The sequence below is a fragment of the Dufourea novaeangliae genome, unplaced genomic scaffold (genome assembly GCF_001272555.1).
Source record: "Dufourea novaeangliae isolate 0120121106 unplaced genomic scaffold, ASM127255v1 scaffold16, whole genome shotgun sequence".
NCBI lineage: Eukaryota > Metazoa > Arthropoda > Insecta > Hymenoptera > Halictidae > Dufourea > Dufourea novaeangliae.
The window spans coordinates 539,518-558,962 of NW_015373891.1; the positions used below are offsets into that span (position 1 = coordinate 539,518).

At 36.8% G+C, this 19,445-nt stretch overlaps 2 protein-coding genes across 2 annotated transcripts; one reads left to right on the forward strand and one right to left on the reverse strand.

Annotated features, from left to right (window-relative positions):
• Positions 1-2,063: 2,063 nt before the first annotated feature.
• LOC107189101 (lysine-specific demethylase lid) lies at positions 2,064-13,299 on the reverse strand. Its single transcript, XM_015577545.1, has 18 exons — positions 12,780-13,299; positions 9,994-10,210; positions 9,749-9,909; positions 9,304-9,663; positions 8,951-9,229; positions 8,372-8,864; positions 8,163-8,290; positions 7,891-8,085; positions 6,334-6,794; positions 5,997-6,258; positions 5,171-5,915; positions 4,887-5,095; positions 4,592-4,816; positions 4,367-4,451; positions 3,884-4,284; positions 3,538-3,658; positions 3,320-3,462; positions 2,064-3,027 (listed from the first exon to the last, which is right to left on the reverse strand). Exons 1-18 carry the CDS (start codon positions 13,008-13,010, stop codon positions 2,890-2,892), a joined length of 4,854 nt encoding a protein of 1,617 aa, XP_015433031.1. The 5' UTR covers positions 13,011-13,299; the 3' UTR covers positions 2,064-2,889.
• A 1,225-nt stretch (positions 13,300-14,524) lies between these two features.
• On the forward strand, positions 14,525-15,653 carry LOC107188553 (cytochrome b-c1 complex subunit 8). The gene is made up of 3 exons (XM_015576861.1): positions 14,525-14,599; positions 14,798-14,963; positions 15,481-15,653. Exons 2-3 carry the CDS (start codon positions 14,810-14,812, stop codon positions 15,573-15,575), a joined length of 249 nt encoding a protein of 82 aa, XP_015432347.1. The 5' UTR covers positions 14,525-14,599; positions 14,798-14,809; the 3' UTR covers positions 15,576-15,653.
• Positions 15,654-19,445: the final 3,792 nt, after the last annotated feature.

Below are 19,445 nucleotides of genomic sequence, written 5' to 3' on the forward strand. Positions count from 1 at the left end.
AAATATAGCTCCTTTTATTTCTACATTCTTATCACACCGATACATTTAACCCTCACTAAGCTGCACAGAAAATCTGAACCAGTTGTTCAAAGATAAACTGACTTTTACAAACAGTCGTGTCAACAAATCAATTCAAAGGTTCCATGGACAAGATTCACTCATCCGAATGAAAACGTAGACTTATGAAATCATCTGATATTTTCAATCCTGCTTCGTCGAGGCAGACTTTGACCCAAACGTAAGTGAATATTAATATGTTATACGAACGTATATATATATATATGCATATCCATCGATATTGTTCCATGGACAAAGTCTGTGTCGATGACAGAGCATCCATGAAAACACACTGTCGGCGATTTTAACACGTGACTCTCAAAATGTTCGTATGTTCCGGCCACGGATGAATTTCTTTAAAACAAACAACTGTGCCGTTCCAACACGTAACACGTATTCGTCGAGTTTAAAGTTTTGCAATGGAAGCTACACTCCAATGACCCCCGACACTTCCTTCATTTTCATTAACAATTTTTATTTATATAAAGTTTCCCGCGTCGCCTGGCTCTTTTCGCCGATCGATCTATGATAAAAGTTTTCGTATCTCCTTTCTTCCATCTCTATACACAAAAACGCACCCTTTGCACCGCCGTGCAAAGGATCTACACCACGAGCTGAGACAGAGACACGCACATAACACATTTGCACCAGAACGGTAAAAACGAATCGTGGTACTTTTCATTTATTTAAAAAAAAAAAAAAAAAACTCAGTTCAACAATCACATTAAAAAGTAACTAGAAGATCGATTTATCGACTATCATACGAAGCATGGTTTTGTACCAGAGTCAACATCGAATCACACAAAGTCTAATGGCTTCTTTTTTTTTTTCATTTTACATCGACGACAGGGCGATGTACATTTGTCCCTATCGAGTGCTCGTTTTAATAGAGAATGAGATCCATATTCGTAATGCTTACGGACATTTATAAAATTTATTACGGATATTAGTTTATCGTTTATAGACACAACGATCTCTCGTAATACTTTAACGTACAAAGTAAACAAGTCAGCATTCGATTATGCTACGCCGCGGGAATGCGCTGCCGCGTCGCGTTGGACGTTAAAAATATTCGATAAAAGTTTGGCGTTTATGTATAAAAAAAAGAAAGAAAAAAAAAAGAAAAGAAAACAACAGATCGAATATTGGTGTCGAAATCAATCCAGTTATTGTTTAATAAAATATGTATATATATATATAGGAGCAAAAATCATGTAATTCGGACGATCACTTAAACGCCGGTTGAAATCGTAAAACTAAAATATTTGAATAATACTTCGAGTACAAAAACTTTACTTAGGCCGTTCCGTGAAATCAATTAATCTTCGGCGCCGTCTACACGTTTCGGAACTTAAAACGAAAATAGAACGAGGAGAGAAAGAGAGCGAGAGAGATAAATGACTCTCGCGACTTGTTACTAATTATAAGTTGCATACTCTGGTCCAAAATCCGATGAATTTACTTGTGGAAATCACTTTTCAGGAAAAGCAGATTTAGATATGCCATTGTATCTGCGTGTCAATTCTTTTCTTTATACAAACTGTACCTTATCTCTATCTATGTTTCAATCTAATTCATCTTATACATATATATATGTATATATATATATTTATAGTATCTATATCTTAATACACACATCTCTTCAGTCTCTATCTGTACATGCTACAACGGACGCGCGAACGAACCTCCCCTATTCCATTCGCCGCCGTTACAATTAAAAGCTGATACAAAAAACCGACGGAATCTTCCTCGAAGTAGAAGTAATCCACATCTGACGATTCCATTCTCTTTTTACTTCTACCATCATCGCTATCTTTCTTTTCCCCTTGTCACACTGGATCGGCCAAAAAATAAAAATCCGTCAGATCGAACAATGCCCCTTTTTCCTTTCGCATCCATCCATCCTTTTACGTTTCCAATCAGAATCATCGCTGCCGCGCGCCACAAATTGTATTTCACAAAACAGCGCTTTTCTTTTTTTTTTTTTTTTTTTTTTTTTTAACCACTAAGTCGACCAGTTGCGTCGGTCTGTACCTTGTCAACCAAATTCCCGCGGACACTGGACAGCGAGCGACAAGAGAGAGAAAAAACGGTTTTACAATCAAGAATCGCGAAACGCATTTTCATCGAACCTCTACGTCGAGATCCGCGACGGAAATCTGTGCACAGATATATCACGGTTCATCCGCGATATTCTTACATCGTGATTCTCCTCGGTGGTACACGGTATCTAAACTTGAATCTTTTAGACTCGAATACGCGTCAACGAAAATCAAGAACACGGAAAGAAAGAACTGAACGGGAGATCGAATGGTGTAAATGAACGGTCACGTGAGTAGAACTTTAACGCGTGGAAAATAATTTACAACGAACAGAAAAAAAACGAGCGTATATCGGCGTTACTCGGACAATAAATCCTCTTTTGACAAAAGGATAAACCTGTCTTATCTCAAAAGCAATAAAATACAATGTCTGTACACACACACGCACGCATCACACACACATATACACATACGAGACGAAAGATGGTCGTTCAGAAAAAAACAGTGCGTCAAATGAAAAGTAGAAAAATATTATGTGTTCGTGCTCGTGAAAAAAAAAAAGAGGATTATAATTCGATAAGTGACGTAATACTTTCGTTTTATCTCCAGCAACCACCGCTCGCAACAATAACCGCATAGCGCACAGGATGACCTGCGGTAACCAATCGACTGGGGGTAAAAGTGATAGGTAACATTTGAACCGTTTCGGACTGTCGGTTCGCAGCCGAAATTATTTTGAAATCGGTGAGCATCCCTAGCCTTTGTACGGAGCTTAACGAGATAAAGCGGGCTAGTAGGTCCTCACGAAGGATGTCGTCGTTTCTTGTATATCCGCTTCGCTGTCTGTGCCCTGGTATCCCTGGGATTGAGAAAGGGAAAGAAGTGCATCCAGGCCTAACGATTCAGCTAGCGGATCTGGCGCTCTCGACTACAGTATAAATAACACAAAGAAAAAAAAACCAGTGGAGCTAAAACTAGAACGTAACACGCTACTTGGCAAATAAAAGGTAATAACAGAAGACACAAAAGTGAACGATACAGAGGGACAGAAACGTTACGAACAATATAAGCGATACTTTACACTACAGAAAGGACAGCAGGCGTAAGAACATATGATAAAGCCAACAGAAACATCATTTTACATAAGAATAACAAATAGAATTATCTGGTCTAAAAATAGCACTGATAACGTGTGGCTCAGGCTATTTATGTAAACGTACCGTCGAATTCTGTTCTGCCTCCTTGCAATTGCTGCATATGTAGTCGTCTTCCTCAGCGATTTCTGTACGATCCAGTCCGACACAATGCATGTGGAACCAACCTTCGCATCCACCGTCACATTGAACCCAATCAACTTCCCTTCCTACCATTCAAATGAATGTATATTCTAACAATAACAACTGCACCGAGATACGTTTAAAACAGAAAGTATTCTTACCGCTAGGTCGCAAGCAATTGACCGCAGCACAGTCGTCTTCTTCGTCTGAAGTGTCTTGCTTGGTCTTCTTCCTGTTACCGCCTCTTTTCTTTGGACCATCGTCGCCTTCCTTGCGTTTCATCTGGAACACGTATTTAACTGAAATCGAGCTAGACGATGTTCAAAGAACTGCGTTCATTCCGCCGATTTTAAATCCAACGTCTCGAATTTAAACTTCATTGCAATTTCAAATGCATATCATTCAACGTTATTATCAGACAAATTTTAATTATCACCGCAGGTATTAATATCAATTGTTATATAAAAGTTTTAATTCGAGGCAAATCACATTTGCAAAGTTAAATACCTTTCGAGGGCCACGTTTGATTGGCACCGGGGAGCTAGCAGACTTTTTCTCTTTCTGCAGCACTTTTCGTTTCGCCAAATGTTTCTCCTCCATCTTCTGCCGTCCGAGTTTCTTTAACAACTCAAACTCCTCGGACTTTCGTTTTCTTCCGCGTTTTTTTACATCTTTCGAATCCTGGTTTAAATTCGCTTGCATCTCCTCGTATGAGGCGTACTTACGAACGGTGGTCGGTGTGTTTGTATGACTTAATATGCGCCAGATGTGTTGGGTCTCATCCAACGCAACCTCCAACAGATCGCCTTCCATCATTAGTTCCCCTAAGCGTGACCTCGCCGATTGTGATAGCATAACCGCGGTTTCGGCCGAGTCATTTGACTGTGATTTACGTTGAATTTTAGATACTGAAAGAACAAGATACGTAAATGTGGTGAATACTCGATTTTGAGTAGAAAAGGTCTGTTTCTATATAAACAGAAATCTTACTATAAGAATATGTGTGTTCATTACTATTGAACGTACTACAAGTTGGCTCGTCATCATCTATGGTGACCACGTCGTCGTCGTCGTCCTGAAATATATACACGTACATATAAATTTATTGTGCATTCATAAAAAAATTTCAGCTCACGTTGTCTGGCAAATCAAATTAGTTTGGTTCTCCGTTTACACCACAGACAACGTGCTATAATTAGTGCTGTTAACACTCACCGCAGTACTAAGCGTGCTATCATCGGAGTGTACACCGCTAAGTGGAGTAATCGCTTGCACTCTCTGATGTAGTTCAGGATTGTTCGCCGCTTTTTTCAACTCGCTGCTAATAATCTTTTCTGTCTTTTCCCTCGCAGCTGCTTCTACAAGCTTTTGTGATAACACGGACAACTTTGCCAGCGCCGATGAAATTTCGTCTGTGGCCAATGCTTGTCGAGCTCGATCCTATTAAAAATGTATACAACATTATAATTTGTAACGATATTAATGCTAGTTCTTTTCACACAAGTCTCACCTGCCAATTCATCGCTCGTTCCGTGAGACACTGTAATGCTTCACCTTCCGGTAAACGAATTGGAATTTTCTGAAGACTAACTAACAGTGCCAAAATTGTTTCTAATCGCGGCCTCCGTGACCTTAAACAACAGGGACACAAAAACTTAATTTCTCTGGACATAGGTAACTTTCCTTTGTACGACGTTTTCGGTAATGGTACGCAATTAGCTGAAACATACAAGTACGATTAAACCACCTTTAAACTCCGTACAAACCGGTAAACGTAGACGAAATTTCACTTACAATGGAACCAATCTTTACAAAGCTCGCATTGAAGCATGAGACCAAACCTTGGACGCCAGCAAACACAATACCTAGAGTCGTCCATTTCGGTTTTAATTACATTTCTCTCTCTTAAATTTCTCATTGCTTCCATCTCACGTTGTTCGGCTAACTTAAACGCGGCTACAACAGTAGCCGAATCATTGGAATCATCCAATTTCGTATCACAGACGAAGACAGGTCCGACGGATTCTTCACTCTTATTCTTCTTAGCTTTCAGTGCTTGTATACCAACTCCGATTCGCGGCGACAAAGCTTCCATTAAAGTGCAATGAGAGTTTTTCCTTAGGAATGTTCTTGCTGTCCTTTCTTTCCAAGTCTTTGCTTGCGAAAGAGTAGACTCCAAAATTGGAAGAGCATCCAGATGCAATGGGACACTTCTGCCTTTCTTAATTAACTCATCCAACGTATCGTAATAAGGAAAATTCTCCCTTGCTTGCATCTCTTCCACCATTTTTGTCCAATTCTTTGCTTTAGTCAATGTATCTTGAAGAACGTCCAGACTTGGTAAGTAAGCCTCTACCTCGTCAGCTTCATGAAGAAATTCCTCTAAAGACGATATAGTTTGCCGATTTTTGGTATGGAGATATATTTTTGCTTTCTCTTCCCATTTATCAATCGCAGTCATCAATGCTTGCAGCAGTACAGATTTTGGATCTTCTTGTACAGACTTAACTTCTTCGAGCCATTGTATCTGCGCTAATTTCTGTGAAGAAGAAATGTAGAATTGTACTACTTAACAGAGTCATGATGTTGACTTAAATGTGTTAGGATCGGGTGTACTTACTTGTTTCAAATGACTAAGTTGAGGTAATTCAATACAAATAGAATCCCCGAATTCAATACATTTCTCTAACTGTTCAATATCACAGTTATCTTCCTTATCTTCCAATTCTTCTGCCTCTTTTTGAAATTGTAATACTTGATCGAGTATAAATTTTACACCGTCAGATTCCTTCAGGTCACAGCACAAATTCGTTATTTCTTTGTAGAAAAGTGTTAATTCTTCTACTGTGAGTTTATATTTAGTTTCGACAGATTGTCTTGTTCTGTTTGAAAAATATTCAAATTACTTCTCTTACATAATACACACATTTTACGCACAAACTGAAAAACAGTCATACCTGGTACGTTGCTTATTATTCAAAAGTTGTTGTGCAACACTTGCACACTTTTCGGCATCCTGTACAGCAGTTGTTAAAGCCGTTAATAGTTCACTTTCTGGAAATTTCTTGTTTTCTGCTTCATTTAAGAGCTCTTTTAACTCAGTTAGCTCAATTTTATCACTTTTCTTATCAGGATCCATCGCATCCTTTACTTTTGTTACCCATGAGTCAAAAGACTCTGCTTTCAGTTTCAGCTTTTGTAACATAATTGGTAATTCGTCTAATGTGTAGCGATAACGTAATGTATGCTTCTCTGGGGGGCAATCACAAAGTTCTGTGAAATGTCTCAGGCAAACTAACTGTGAACTCTGGCAAGAACATGTAACCGCGCTCAAGAAACAAGTCGTTTTGCACACTTCGCACTGTCTCTCATCGTCCGGTAAAAGTTCGAATGCTTCGCGTTCCGCTTCCGTTACACCCTAAAAAAGAAATTTTTTAACACAAAGATCATTTGTGCTGTCGTTTTAACATTCTCACATTTTAAAGGAATCATTAAAACAGGATGAGACTAGCAACGAAACACATGTAGCCATCTGTAGCTGAACTGACTTCAAGTTACAGATATATTTTACAAATATACTATTCATTTAAGGTGATCATTAGCGCATTTCGATAAATTCGTAGGAAAAACGGGAAAATTCACTGGATCGACAGAAGAAACGTAGTGCCTGTTTAGCATCATGGCAATACTTTAAAAACATAACCTCTATTCACCAATAAAAGTTACATAATCAAGAGCAGAGACACACCAAATAGGCATCAGCTAGTCAAGGTCGTTAACTAAAGAACGATCGCACAAAAACTATTTTAACGACAACGAACACAAGCTAACCGAATATAACGAAATATATGGAGGCATTAATGAGGAATATAACGTGGATGGCGGAGCTCTACTGCAATGACCAATGGTTGGCAATATCAAACGCACACACACGTCTTTTACCGCGTGTTCCCGCATGGTTACCCGTGTGTGTATGCGTTTGCCGACGTGTGCGTGGTACACTGTGTACGTGCCAATCTGTGAACTGCTTCGGCACACACTATACTGTTTGACCTAAATACATTGGTCCGTGCATTCAGAAATACAATCCGTTCTGTGTATTCAACTCTTTTGGAGGCAAGATTTGAATGTTCAAAATATTATTAAACGCGTGTGGAATTCTTTTGTAACCAAATTAAAGTAAAATTCACTTAATTTAATGTGATAGAAAACCGTCGTCAAATATTAATAGAATTACGGAATTAATTAAATAAATTATTTTTATTAATGGTTTGTTTGCATTTTACTTCTAAGATTTTATCCAGACTTTTATGAGTCGATACGCGTTCTTCGATAAAACTGAATTAATGTTTGTTTTATTTAAGAATGAGGTATACAAAAAAAAATAAATGACACATTATATATGAATTAATATGCAAAAGCTCCTCAATGGTTTGTATTGTTACCAGAGCTGGAGATCTTGTGAAATTATGATATTTATTCATCTAAATTAACTTTTAAAAGTCAGAACTCACCCACTCCAGTAAATTCTTTCTAAGCTTCTTCTCATCGTCCACCATTTGTAGCATATCATGGTAAGTTGCAGTTGCAATGCCTATGTCCAATGAATCCGGATCTAGTGACATTTTGCATACCAGTTCGTCGTGAGAAAATACACAAAATCGTCTTAAATTTGAATAATGTGATATACAGTCCCGTCCAATTTTAAGCTATTAAACAGACAACAGAATCTATAAAGCACGTATAATATTGAAATTGGCGATACAAATTTGACAGGATAGTATACCCAATCAGCGGGTGCGAAATTAACAGCTTCAGCAAAGTTATATCCTTGATTGAAGCCTGCATGATACGCTCTAGGAAATGTTACAACAAATTCACCAGCATGTTGGTCAGTTCTGAATACTGGAACACCTATATAGTAAAATACAAACAATATTAGTAATAACTGGTACTTTTTGATGACGCATTAGAGGTATTAGATTTGTGCATTACCTTCGCTTGTTAAAATATTAGGGTTCATGATAGTCACCAGTTGATGGAGCAAATCTGGTTGACTATGAAAAAGTTCTGGTGCAGCAGATTTCATTGATTGTTCAAATCGTTCTGCTTGAGAACCTGGCACACCATACCAAGTTTTTGGTTCTCCCCAATGTAAATAATTAATTGAATAGCTCCAGTGATCTTCGTTATGCCAGCAAAATGTTGCAAAACACATACCAACATACATCCATGGTACTTTCATACCACTGATGTCAGCATTAATATGACCTAGAACACTTCCATGTAACACTGGCAAATTATTTAAATTCCACGAAGATTCAGCATATTCTTGATCGCAAGTAAATAAATTAACGCTTGTTTTAGTTGGAAAACCAGATCCATGATCCATTGTGTGTAAATCTGCTCCATATTCAACCGTAACATCTTCATCGATTGAAGAAACTATTCGCCAAAATTCTTTCTCTACCAAAGATGTTGGCACCATCTATGAAGAGATAAGTTTATTACTAATTTGTGTAATTCAATTAACTTTGTAGCATTCTATTAGAGGACACGAGTGAGGTAACATACATGCACAGGCATGTTGAAGTAGTCGCTCTTGAATTGATCAGCCATTTCTCCAAATTGTTGGAGAGTATACTCTCTTTGCGCTTGTTCAAAACCAAATGCTTCCATTGGTTTAGAAACTTCCTCAGCAACACATTTTGGGCACCGCCAATCACCCTTTGGTATCTCTGTCAGTGGTGGCATTAGACAGAATGTATGATAACTATCATCGCATCCATCACATAAAAGCATGCTTTCTTCATTGTCACCTCTTCCACAATTGTGACAAATATATTTTGCCAACTACAGAAAAACATGTATGAATTTGATGAAACTATTTATACATGATTGTAGAATACAGTGCAATGTGTACTTACAGGGTCAAATTCATAAACGAGTTTTAACCCCCTAGTTTTATTCGATTTCTTTGCTTCTTTGGTATTAAACCCAGCCATTTTTGGACCAGCTCCATAAAATTGTAATTTCTTAAGCTCTTTACTATTGTCATCGCCATTTTTACATTTGAGTCCATCTTTACAATCGCTGTCAGAATCACATTCCTCTTTGCAATCCTCTTGTTTAATAGATACTTCTGGTTTTTCTTCCTGACCAGTAAATCTCTTAGACCGACGTGAGAATTTCTCAGCTGGAGGTTTGATTTGTTGTCGTGATATGATTCCATGTGGTTTATAATCCCGATCCTTTTTTTCACTTACATTGGAGTCTGGTTCAATTTTCTACGTAATGCAATGTATGTTAAGTATGTATCGTTATTTATTACTCTCAAAATAACATTAACAGAGACTATATATAATAACTTACAATATCTGTTAAAGTTTTCCCTTGTTTAAAGACGTCAAATGGATATAAAATTCTTTCATAATGATTCTTTAATATACTTCCTACACTACGCCCAGATGGGTAACCCAATTTATTTGCAATTTTTGCCCACCTCCTATCTCTTGTCACTGTTTCAATTCCACCTGCACATAGTGTGAACATATCAACATTGTTACACTATTTAAACTTTCATTATTGGCCTTCACAAATAAATAACAGAAACAAACCTTCATCTGTAACTATTTTGTGTAAAGAATACAAATCAAGAGCTTTACGTTCAACAAGAGGGATTTTTAATGAAGATCCTTGAAGCTCCCAGAATTTTGCAATTTGATCTAAGAAATTAAGTTTTATTCTAGTTTTTGCCTCCAATTCATTCAACCTTTGTATCCTTGGAACAAATTTGAATTTATCCACATCAACAGCAAATGGTGGCTGCCAATTCTGCAAGCAAGACATTCATGACAATAACTCACATATCATTAATGTTTATTTGTCTTTTAATAGAGTGAGTTTTTTTCATTAAAAAGTGTTTCTTATATCTTTTTTGTTATCGCATTTAGCGTATAAACAAAAATAAAAGCGAAATTTACTTGTGTTTAAGAAACAGAAGCACACATATACCTCAAGAATCATATTACTATTGTTTACTGTAACTTTGGAATTCGTGTATTTGCGCGATAATACTTATAGGTCCTTGGATGAATCGATTAGTTTAATGAAACAAAAATATACATATACATATATGTATTAAGTATGTAATAGAAGCAAATACTAGAAAAATGGTTACAGTTTCGAATCGATACCGACCTGATATATAGGAAAAAAAGTAAATGAACTTTTTTATACTCTATTATCAAAAATTTATTGACACAGGTAGTAACATAAATATATGTATCTAAATAATCAATAGGTGCTTTCGTAGCTTCATCTCTATCATGACGCAACAACCATGCAAGATCGGTCCAATTTTTTAAGGACACCGAGTTCTTTTAAATACGTCTAAAAGTGAATTTCCACTGTCGGACGTCTGTTTCAGACCTTTCATATTTAATTACGTGACATATTAGACACCGAAGTGTCATCAAACAACAGCATATATTTCTGCAACGTATAAGGCCAGGGTGAAAATAAACGAATTCACTGGCGAATAAATCAATACACTTCAAACAGATTCGAAGATAAACTAGACGAATCCGTCAAACAAAATTAACAGTAACAACCTTGGCAAAACATTAATTCTGAATCGTAAAAGAGACGATTCACGGGGTTGGCACTAAGGTACTACCTATGTGTCTTGAAAATGATTCAATCGTGAAAACATAATACTTTCCTACTTATAGTTAAAATGGCACATTAATTTAGTTTACTGTAATTCTTCATAGTGAATTATTGAAATAAGAACCATTTTTTTTTTAAAAACGTTAGACCCTTATTCTGAAGAAATACAAGTTGTTCCAAGACGCAAATAGGATTAGGAATTAGTTGCAAGGCATCTGTCGACGTACATTTTATGCAATCTATCTTGAATAATTTGTATTACCATCATTCTCACGCGATGCTCTGAAATATCATTACTTTGGAGGTAACAACCAAATGTAATCGTACGTAAAATTTCTAGAAAAAATTAATTTTTTTATTTTATTGCGTATTTTATGTAGTCATTTATGGAAGTTAATACTAACAGCACTCGGTTTGTTCTAGGGTTATTACGAAAATTGATCTACTCTCTCTCCTTTATTATTCTCTAAACCAAAATATGTTTGCCAAAAACTTACACAAAGAATATTTGATTTTCACATATGAATGCAAAATGATGGTAAAGATCGCTTCGAATCATGATACAATAGAACAAACAATAAACCACGATAGAGAGTACGTAAGAAAAAATTTCCCTATGCATATGCCTAACAAAATTCAACGTTACTCATTTTCATTTTCAGCTCAGAGGTATTGTGAAAGACAAAAACCGTGATATCCTTATCTGGAAATGATTTACGAACGAAAGCATTTCTGTACTTTGACGAAAAACTCGACGAAGTTGATAAAATGTATTACTACGGGACCTTATACAACCGCGTACGTGCCTTGAAACGAAATAGAAACTTCTGGGAAACATCAAACAATTCTCGTATTTGCAATATTACGATATCAGGAACATCTCGAGAGAATCGTCAATTATGAATACTGATAACATTTTCAGGCTTTTTCCTTATCAATGCCATCAGTATCATTCCGCATATCCGAAACATTTCGAGACATTTTGCCTAAGGTGACATTGTTTCGATTGTCTCGGCCATTTTACATAGCGTACCTCCTAGCTATAACGATATTAATGTCGCAATGAGACGAGTACCAAGCGTACTCCATTTCCAATTTTTTTTAGTTTCCGTGAATCCTGTCTCTCTGTCTCACCTGCGACCGTAATTCCCTGATCGAAAGAAAAAAAACATAATCGACGCATTTCAAGTATCGTCGCAACACTATCGGAATATCATGCAAAGACAAATGCTGTTCTCGAGAAACGACACCGTGCTCTTTTCTTCCCTTTTTCACCGCATTATCATTCGTCCCGTGTAGACGGGAACACTGCACGTACTCTTACCAGACTCTAACGTTTCAATGGCAACGATAAAAAAGTGGAGCAATAATATCCATATAAACGTGTAGTACCACAAGAAATGGACATTATTTAACGATTCATTTTCGTTCTAAACTATGTATTACGTAGGATCTCGTTTATTTCGTGATGTCACGGCTACGATGTCCGTACGGAAGCGTCACAGTACATAAACGAGGTCGTGCGTGCAATCTGCACGCCTCGACAATCACAAAAAAGACAGAAAATTTGTTCGTCGAGTGGTGAGGCCCGTTCAAACGCGACAGCGAAGAATAGAAGGATCGATGTATAGCGTCCTTCCCACGAGAACGGACAGAGAAGAGAAAGCAGAGACACGACGGAGAAAGAGAAGAGGAAGGATTGATGTAATCGCGACCGAAAGGATTTACTTACAGGCGGCGGTTTGATTTTACAAATGCCAGACTTCTCAGCTATCGGTCGTATTTTCGCGATGTAGCCAAGGGGGTCGTGAAACTCCTCGATACTTGGTTCGAAGACCGGCGCCTCTGGCGGTATAATGAACTCGAAGTCCGAATCACCACGATCGCAAGCCATGTCTTGGGTGCAATGATAAGTCCCGAAAAAATCCTCGCAACCGAAGTTCGTATCGAACCTCGATACCATGACTTGAGTGCCCAGCACAGCTTGGACGTGGATAGGTGGCCCACACGCACCTAACGCGGGTGAGGACCTCGCCGCCAGCTCCAGCACCGTTACTCAGCCGCCGGCTGCGAGGATTTATTTGGAAGCGCGTTTCGGAAACCCATCATCAGGAACTGCATTTGTGTGTTTGATGGAAAGCAGTTGACAATGAACGCGACAAACACGAACCACACAGCGCACAACATCAACGGTATCACGCGGAGCCTCGCACACGAGCAACTGTCCTAGTCCCTGATTCATACACCTCTTCTTCCCTTTACACCTACTTGAATGTATCTGCCGAGCAAATAGTGGTCCTCCCCACTACTACCATCTGAGAGTTACTAGCAAAATTGGCACATCTATCATACCGTGTTATTCTATGGTCTAGATGACAGCGCCATGCGCATAACTGGCAATCAAAATTATAGTTGTCCTCCCCACTTTTGATCATCCAAGAGTCACTAGAAGAAACAGGAGCTTTCCGGTTAAACCAGGTTAAACTGTGATATTCACTGGTCAGATCGCGACGCTAGGCCACGCTGGGCTCGAATACGATACTGTCGGAAATCAATCGTTCCTTTGGTGCGCACAATCAATATTTTAATTAATGAACTATACTAGAGAGATTTCGAAAATCTTTCCCTCCTTTCTCTTTTTCACCTTTGTTACGTACCTTACATATTATTTACCGTATTTGTACTAATCATGAAGCAGGAAAAGAAAACGTAATATCGAAGTACAAAAATGATCATATATACAAAATGTATACAAAGTGGACAGATTATATATTATACGAAATTTTACTGAAAGTCCGTTTCCATATTTCGATTACAAGATTGAATATAACTTTACTGTGGAAAAATAATGATTTGAATTCAGAATATCGCGTGAATGAAAGGAACAAATTAATTCCCATAGTGCCACCGCATTCGAACTTGGCGCAGTGGAATTACTATTGAATATCATGACATGAGAGAGAGCTCTTATTTTAGATACATACTGAATTTGTTTGGTTCAAGTAGTTATGGCCGCCAATTACAAATGTGTTTCATATTTCATACACATTTTCTCAAATATATTGTATTATGTATTGTATTATTATATTTTTGAATCTTAAAGTGTCCTTGGATATCATGCTTTTTACAGGTGATCAATAACACAGATGCGAATAGAGAGGATTTATTATTTATATGAAAGGTTTTAAAAGTGTATTTTTGACATGAGATTAATTATGCACGTGCAGTAAATAATTTTACTCAATCAGAGATTCAGATTATAGTCTTTTACATTATTATTTTACAAATTTACTTTTTAACTTTTTATTGTCTACAAATGTATTGCAAATTTTGACAGTATTATAAAATTTCCGCTGTGAAATTATACAGTTGTTATTTTATGATATAAATGTTAATGGAAAAGCAGATTGATATTATAAAATTTAAATTTGCCGCTTCTTAAGAATCAGATGGCGTATTGATCTTTAGTGACGAATGGAAGAGTGTTTCGGCTGGAATATCAGATCAGTGCATTACGAGTGATTACGAGTATCCTGTCTTTTCAGTTGCGAAGTATGTAAAGTGTTATATAAGTTTTAAGTATTATTTTTAAATAAATGCATTTTGAAACAATTTGCTACTTATAGAAAAGGAAAATAAATTTCTTTCATATTTTACGTTTGTCTATGACGTAATTACAGTTTTTATTAGATTTTCCTGTGACTTGGTTATGTTTGCTCATTGTCTAATAGATTGACATTTTTTTTGCAGAATCCACTCAAAATGGGTAAGAAATTCGGAAACCTTGCCAAAATCAGTGGCATTACGTATTTTCGCCTCAGTCCATATGAACAAAAGTCATTTGCTGGAGCAATATCGGACGGTGCACCGAATTTGCTACGCCGAATCAATGAAAGTATACTCTATGTTGTACCATGTAAGTACTTCTTTATTTTCTAGTTGTACAATAAAGTATGATTGTAAAGTTTACCTTTGCTAAGTTACCATAAAGCTGTATATATTTTATTTTAGAACTTTTAGTGATAGAATCATAATTAGTTGTTGGTATTATTTTTCTAACTAATGGTACATCTTTTGCTAACATAAGAATTACAAATATTGATTAATAGTTGCAATATTAGAATTTGTATAGATGAAACAACTATAGACATTAGATTCAAACAAAAACTATTAAACTAAAAAAGAATATACGTCCTTCACATCTTATTTTTTATCAATTCGCTTGCTTCAGTACTCACGACATAAGTATTTCAGCTTTTGGTTAATTCTAAGACCACATTATATATCTTCCACCAAGAATAATTAATATGTTAATGTTTTAAAAAATTCCATTGTAACAAATAATAATAAATGCATTATATCCATTTTATTACTTAATAAATATTTTATAATATGTGAGGTATCAATAATTTAATTTATAATCTCTTTTACAGGGTTTATTGGTACCTATATACTAATGGATTGGGCAACAGAAGAAAATCATAAGTTGCACCGTAAGAACCCAGCAGACTATGCAAATGATAAGTAAATTATGATACTTATCTATGTAATATTAATTAATAGCAAACTAAATGTACATACTTAATTAAAAATAAAGTTAATCTCTTCAGTCAGATATGTCTTATTTAAATGATAGAATAAAACGCATTTGGATTATGTTGACAGCACAAATAAAGCAGTCCCACTATAAACTCATAAAAACATTATGTCAACAGTAATGTCGCAATTCAATTGGCAGAAACATTTTAAAGTTGATATAAGCAAATATATATTTTCTACATTCGTAGTCATGGAACCAAACAGTGCATTATCAATGAGAGCATTTCACGAACTATTATTATACTCTCAATAAATTAACCGATCAAGGACGGAGGCCGTATAATCATACAGACTCTGGTGTCGTTCCTAGCGGTCGAAGTCTGTGCATTGTGCGGACTTCTGTGCGGCCACTTGAATGCATTCGTAAATTAAACATAATTATGAAAAATATCACAAAATTGGTTTCATTAATAGATTATAACAACGTACGTAACGATATTACCGTCTGCGCACGGGAGAAAACAGGGAAACTTGGGTCGTCCCTGAAGGGACTTTTTTTAACTCGCGGATAAAAAATGTGGTCGATACATTAAACGCAACAGTGTAGAATTTAAAATTAAATTATTCATTCTTTTTTTTAAATAAGAAATTAATTGTTCATGAAAGTCGTAAAACTATACTTCATATAATGCGCTAAATCAATTCTTTGACTTGCAATTAATTAAACGTCTTATTACACTCGTTTTTTTTAATAAATATTAACTATTTAACAAGTGTTACCCATGCTTGTTTTCAGAACAATTATGTATAATATTCATTTGTTATAACGAATAGTCTCATTGGTTCATAATAAAAGTCATCGGATATCTTCGGGATTTCCGTGACATTACCTAAACCGTCAAGGTACTGTACAATAAGTACGTATTCATTTTCCATCTTTTCAAATATTCGCTTTTAAATATTATGACTATATTTGTCTAATAGTAACGACTGACATAATGTATAATAACGTTCTTCGTGCATCATAGAGTGTATTAAATACATCGAGCTATCATCATTCATTTTCAACAAAAATCTTGATTACTTCGAATATATCGCACCAACATGTATAGTAATGAAAACTGTAATTTAAAATAATTTGAAGGTTTTCAAGAAATTACATAGAAGCTTCAAACTTCAAATCTGGATTATTTTACCGTTAAACTGTCATAGCTTTCATATTATCATAGCATATTCGGCGCTTCCAGTACCATTTTGGCAACGAGACGGTTTTTGTTCCATCAACAACCCCCCCTTGATTCGCACGATGCAAGAAGATCGCGACGTCGATAAACTTTAATTATTCATTATTCTCTGCTAATTACTTCTCGATCGCGGTATTTTCCCAAGGCGTTAAGTACGTCCATGTTGCACCGTGTCGAAAGTATCCGATTCCGTTAGATCTGAGCGCCATGTTCCGCAGGTACGTTCCCGACCAATCGGAGAGCCCGTACCAGGAATGCACCTGGGCAAAACAGGTAAGAGGCGGACAAGGCGAAGAACGATCGAGTAGTCGTTCAGGTATTTCCAGTCGAGCATGATCGGCACGTAGCTCTCTGCGAAAATCTTCCCCTCCCTCTCTTTCTCTCTCTTTCTCTTTTTTTTTTTGTTTTGGTGTGCGCGGATTGTGAACAAATTTTTTTTTTGTAAATAGGTAAGTAAAGAACACAACACTTTGTCGTGTGAGAAGTTCTCGTTCAGTCGTGTACACGTCGTGCAAGCTTGTGAGTCCCTGGAACGTCCGCTTATTCCGAGAGTATCTACGTGTGCCGCGAGTCGCGGCGATACCAGTGATCCAGCGGACTCGGTGAAACGTTGCCTGTCAAGGTATTTATGGAAATGATTTCTTGACCGGAGTCATTGCACCGAATACACCGACATGGATTTCTCCTAGCGGTGAACCGTCGTCATCGTCGTCCGTCGTGATCACACACCTGTTGCTCCTTCGTGTACAGTTGCCGATGATAATCGACACGCTAGCCGGAGTATCTCTACGTATTATACTCCGTGGTTGATCACGGTAACGAGCCTCGATAGGAAAAATCCTTCAGGTATATCGATACAGTGTGTTTGTTTGTGCGTTGGATTTTATCGGACTGACGCGTGTGCGCGTGCCACTTGAAACGAATATGTACACTTCGACGCTAGGAGGACGCGCGGTCGGTGTATTCGGTGACAAAGGTGGAAAAGAATCCGATGTTCATCGCGACCCAACCATCGTGATACAATCGTGCACGATAAATAATTGTCGGTACAAGGGTCTTGCTGGTGCATCGAGGTATTTTTATGCAAATACGGTTCTCGAAGTCTCGATGGAAACGCATCGTGCGATCGTTTCCCGACGGTATATATCTGTGTGGAACACCAACAGAACTGGAGTAACATCTCGATCCGTGGACCACGGGATTTAGCGTACATATGTGTCATCCGTGTAGCGATCGTAAATCGTAGGGAACAGTTTTATCGCGTTATCACTGTCGCGATCGGATTAATTGCGGTGATTCATTGTTCCGGATCTTTTATTTCCGTTTTTTTCTTCGTTTTCCGTCATTTTTACAGATTTCGGAATTTTTTAAATTTTTGGTATCTGTTGGAAAATATTAAAATTCTACCATGTCTAATATATTTAAAGAAAGTATTACTTACTTTTGCTTATGTCTACGAAGTTGATGTCCAGGAATAGATTTTTGTATAGTGGGGATGCCAGTAGAAAAAACGATAGGGAACAATGGTTATGTTCAAATAATAGAAAGTAGTAATAAGGATAACAGCGAACAAAACGATAATATATCTCTGATTAGTGAGAGTAATTAAGATTGATGTTTGGAATGCTTAAATGAACATAATCACAATTCGTAACGACCGTGCCAAGCATTACGAGACAAATTCATTACGGTTAAAATATTTGTTCCTAAAGGACGATATCCAACGAAAAATGTGAAAAACCTTACGCGAGTTCGATGGATAACTAACACAAGTGTCAAAGGTATTCAATACACGTAGAAAATAACAGTAGTCTATGATTATGGAAATGAGAAAGAACGGGGAATATTTCTTGACCGTTTTATAAGGAGGTTCCCCGCCCATGGCATTTATCGATAGACATTCCCTCGTTCCGTGTAAACGCATTGTTTATCCTGTATCGATAACATGATTCGAGGGTTTAAATACAATTGCCCCGGACAAAGTCGTGGCACATTAAATTGCTTGTATCGCACGAAATACCTTATCACGGAGATAGTCGATGTTCGTATGCAATTATGTGGCCTGTTTCGCAAGTGTTTACGATTTACCACCTTTACCTACGAACAATGCATACACGTAGATTCGATTTTCGTTCATTTTAACACGGTTAGGTGAATCCAACGTGTTGTGCCACGCTCCGAATGTAGCTTTATTATCACTGATTGAGAATATGTAAATTATGAATGTTAATGGAAATTAAAATTATTTAATTTATACATTCTGCAATTTAAATTGAACGTTGAGAATTTTAAATCGGGGTTTATTTAAACGCTTTATTGGGGGTTTATTTTAACGTGTTTGTGAAAACATATTTTTGTGCATATTACCTGAAGTATTTTTTATTCGTATCCGTTTGAATTCCAAACTTTGGAAGCACATATTGAGATTAGAGTTTGACAGAATTGAATTATAAGTATGAGCTTTATTTTTCAACCTTATGTTGTATTTATGATAATTCTTAACACCAAATAATGGCAACAATATTTTACTTCACAATTCGAAAAACTCAATCATCCATCTATGATAAGAAATATTGAGATGATGCGACATATTATTATAATTTATCATATGTATA

Coding starts and splice junctions, on each gene's coding strand:
- LOC107189101 (XM_015577545.1), bottom strand. CDS start 13,010: ATGGTATCGAGGTTCGATACGAACTTCGGTTGCGAGGATTTTTTCGGG. Junction 9,910..9,993: donor CAAAATAGTTACAGATGAAG/GTTTGTTTCTGT, acceptor CACTATGTGCAG/GTGGAATTGAAACAGTGACA. Junction 6,795..7,890: donor GAAAGAATTTACTGGAGTGG/GTGAGTTCTGAC, acceptor TTTCTTTTTTAG/GGTGTAACGGAAGCGGAACG.
- LOC107188553 (XM_015576861.1), top strand. CDS start 14,810: ATGGGTAAGAAATTCGGAAACCTTGCCAAAATCAGTGGCATTACGTAT. Junction 14,964..15,480: donor TATACTCTATGTTGTACCAT/GTAAGTACTTCT, acceptor TCTCTTTTACAG/GGTTTATTGGTACCTATATA.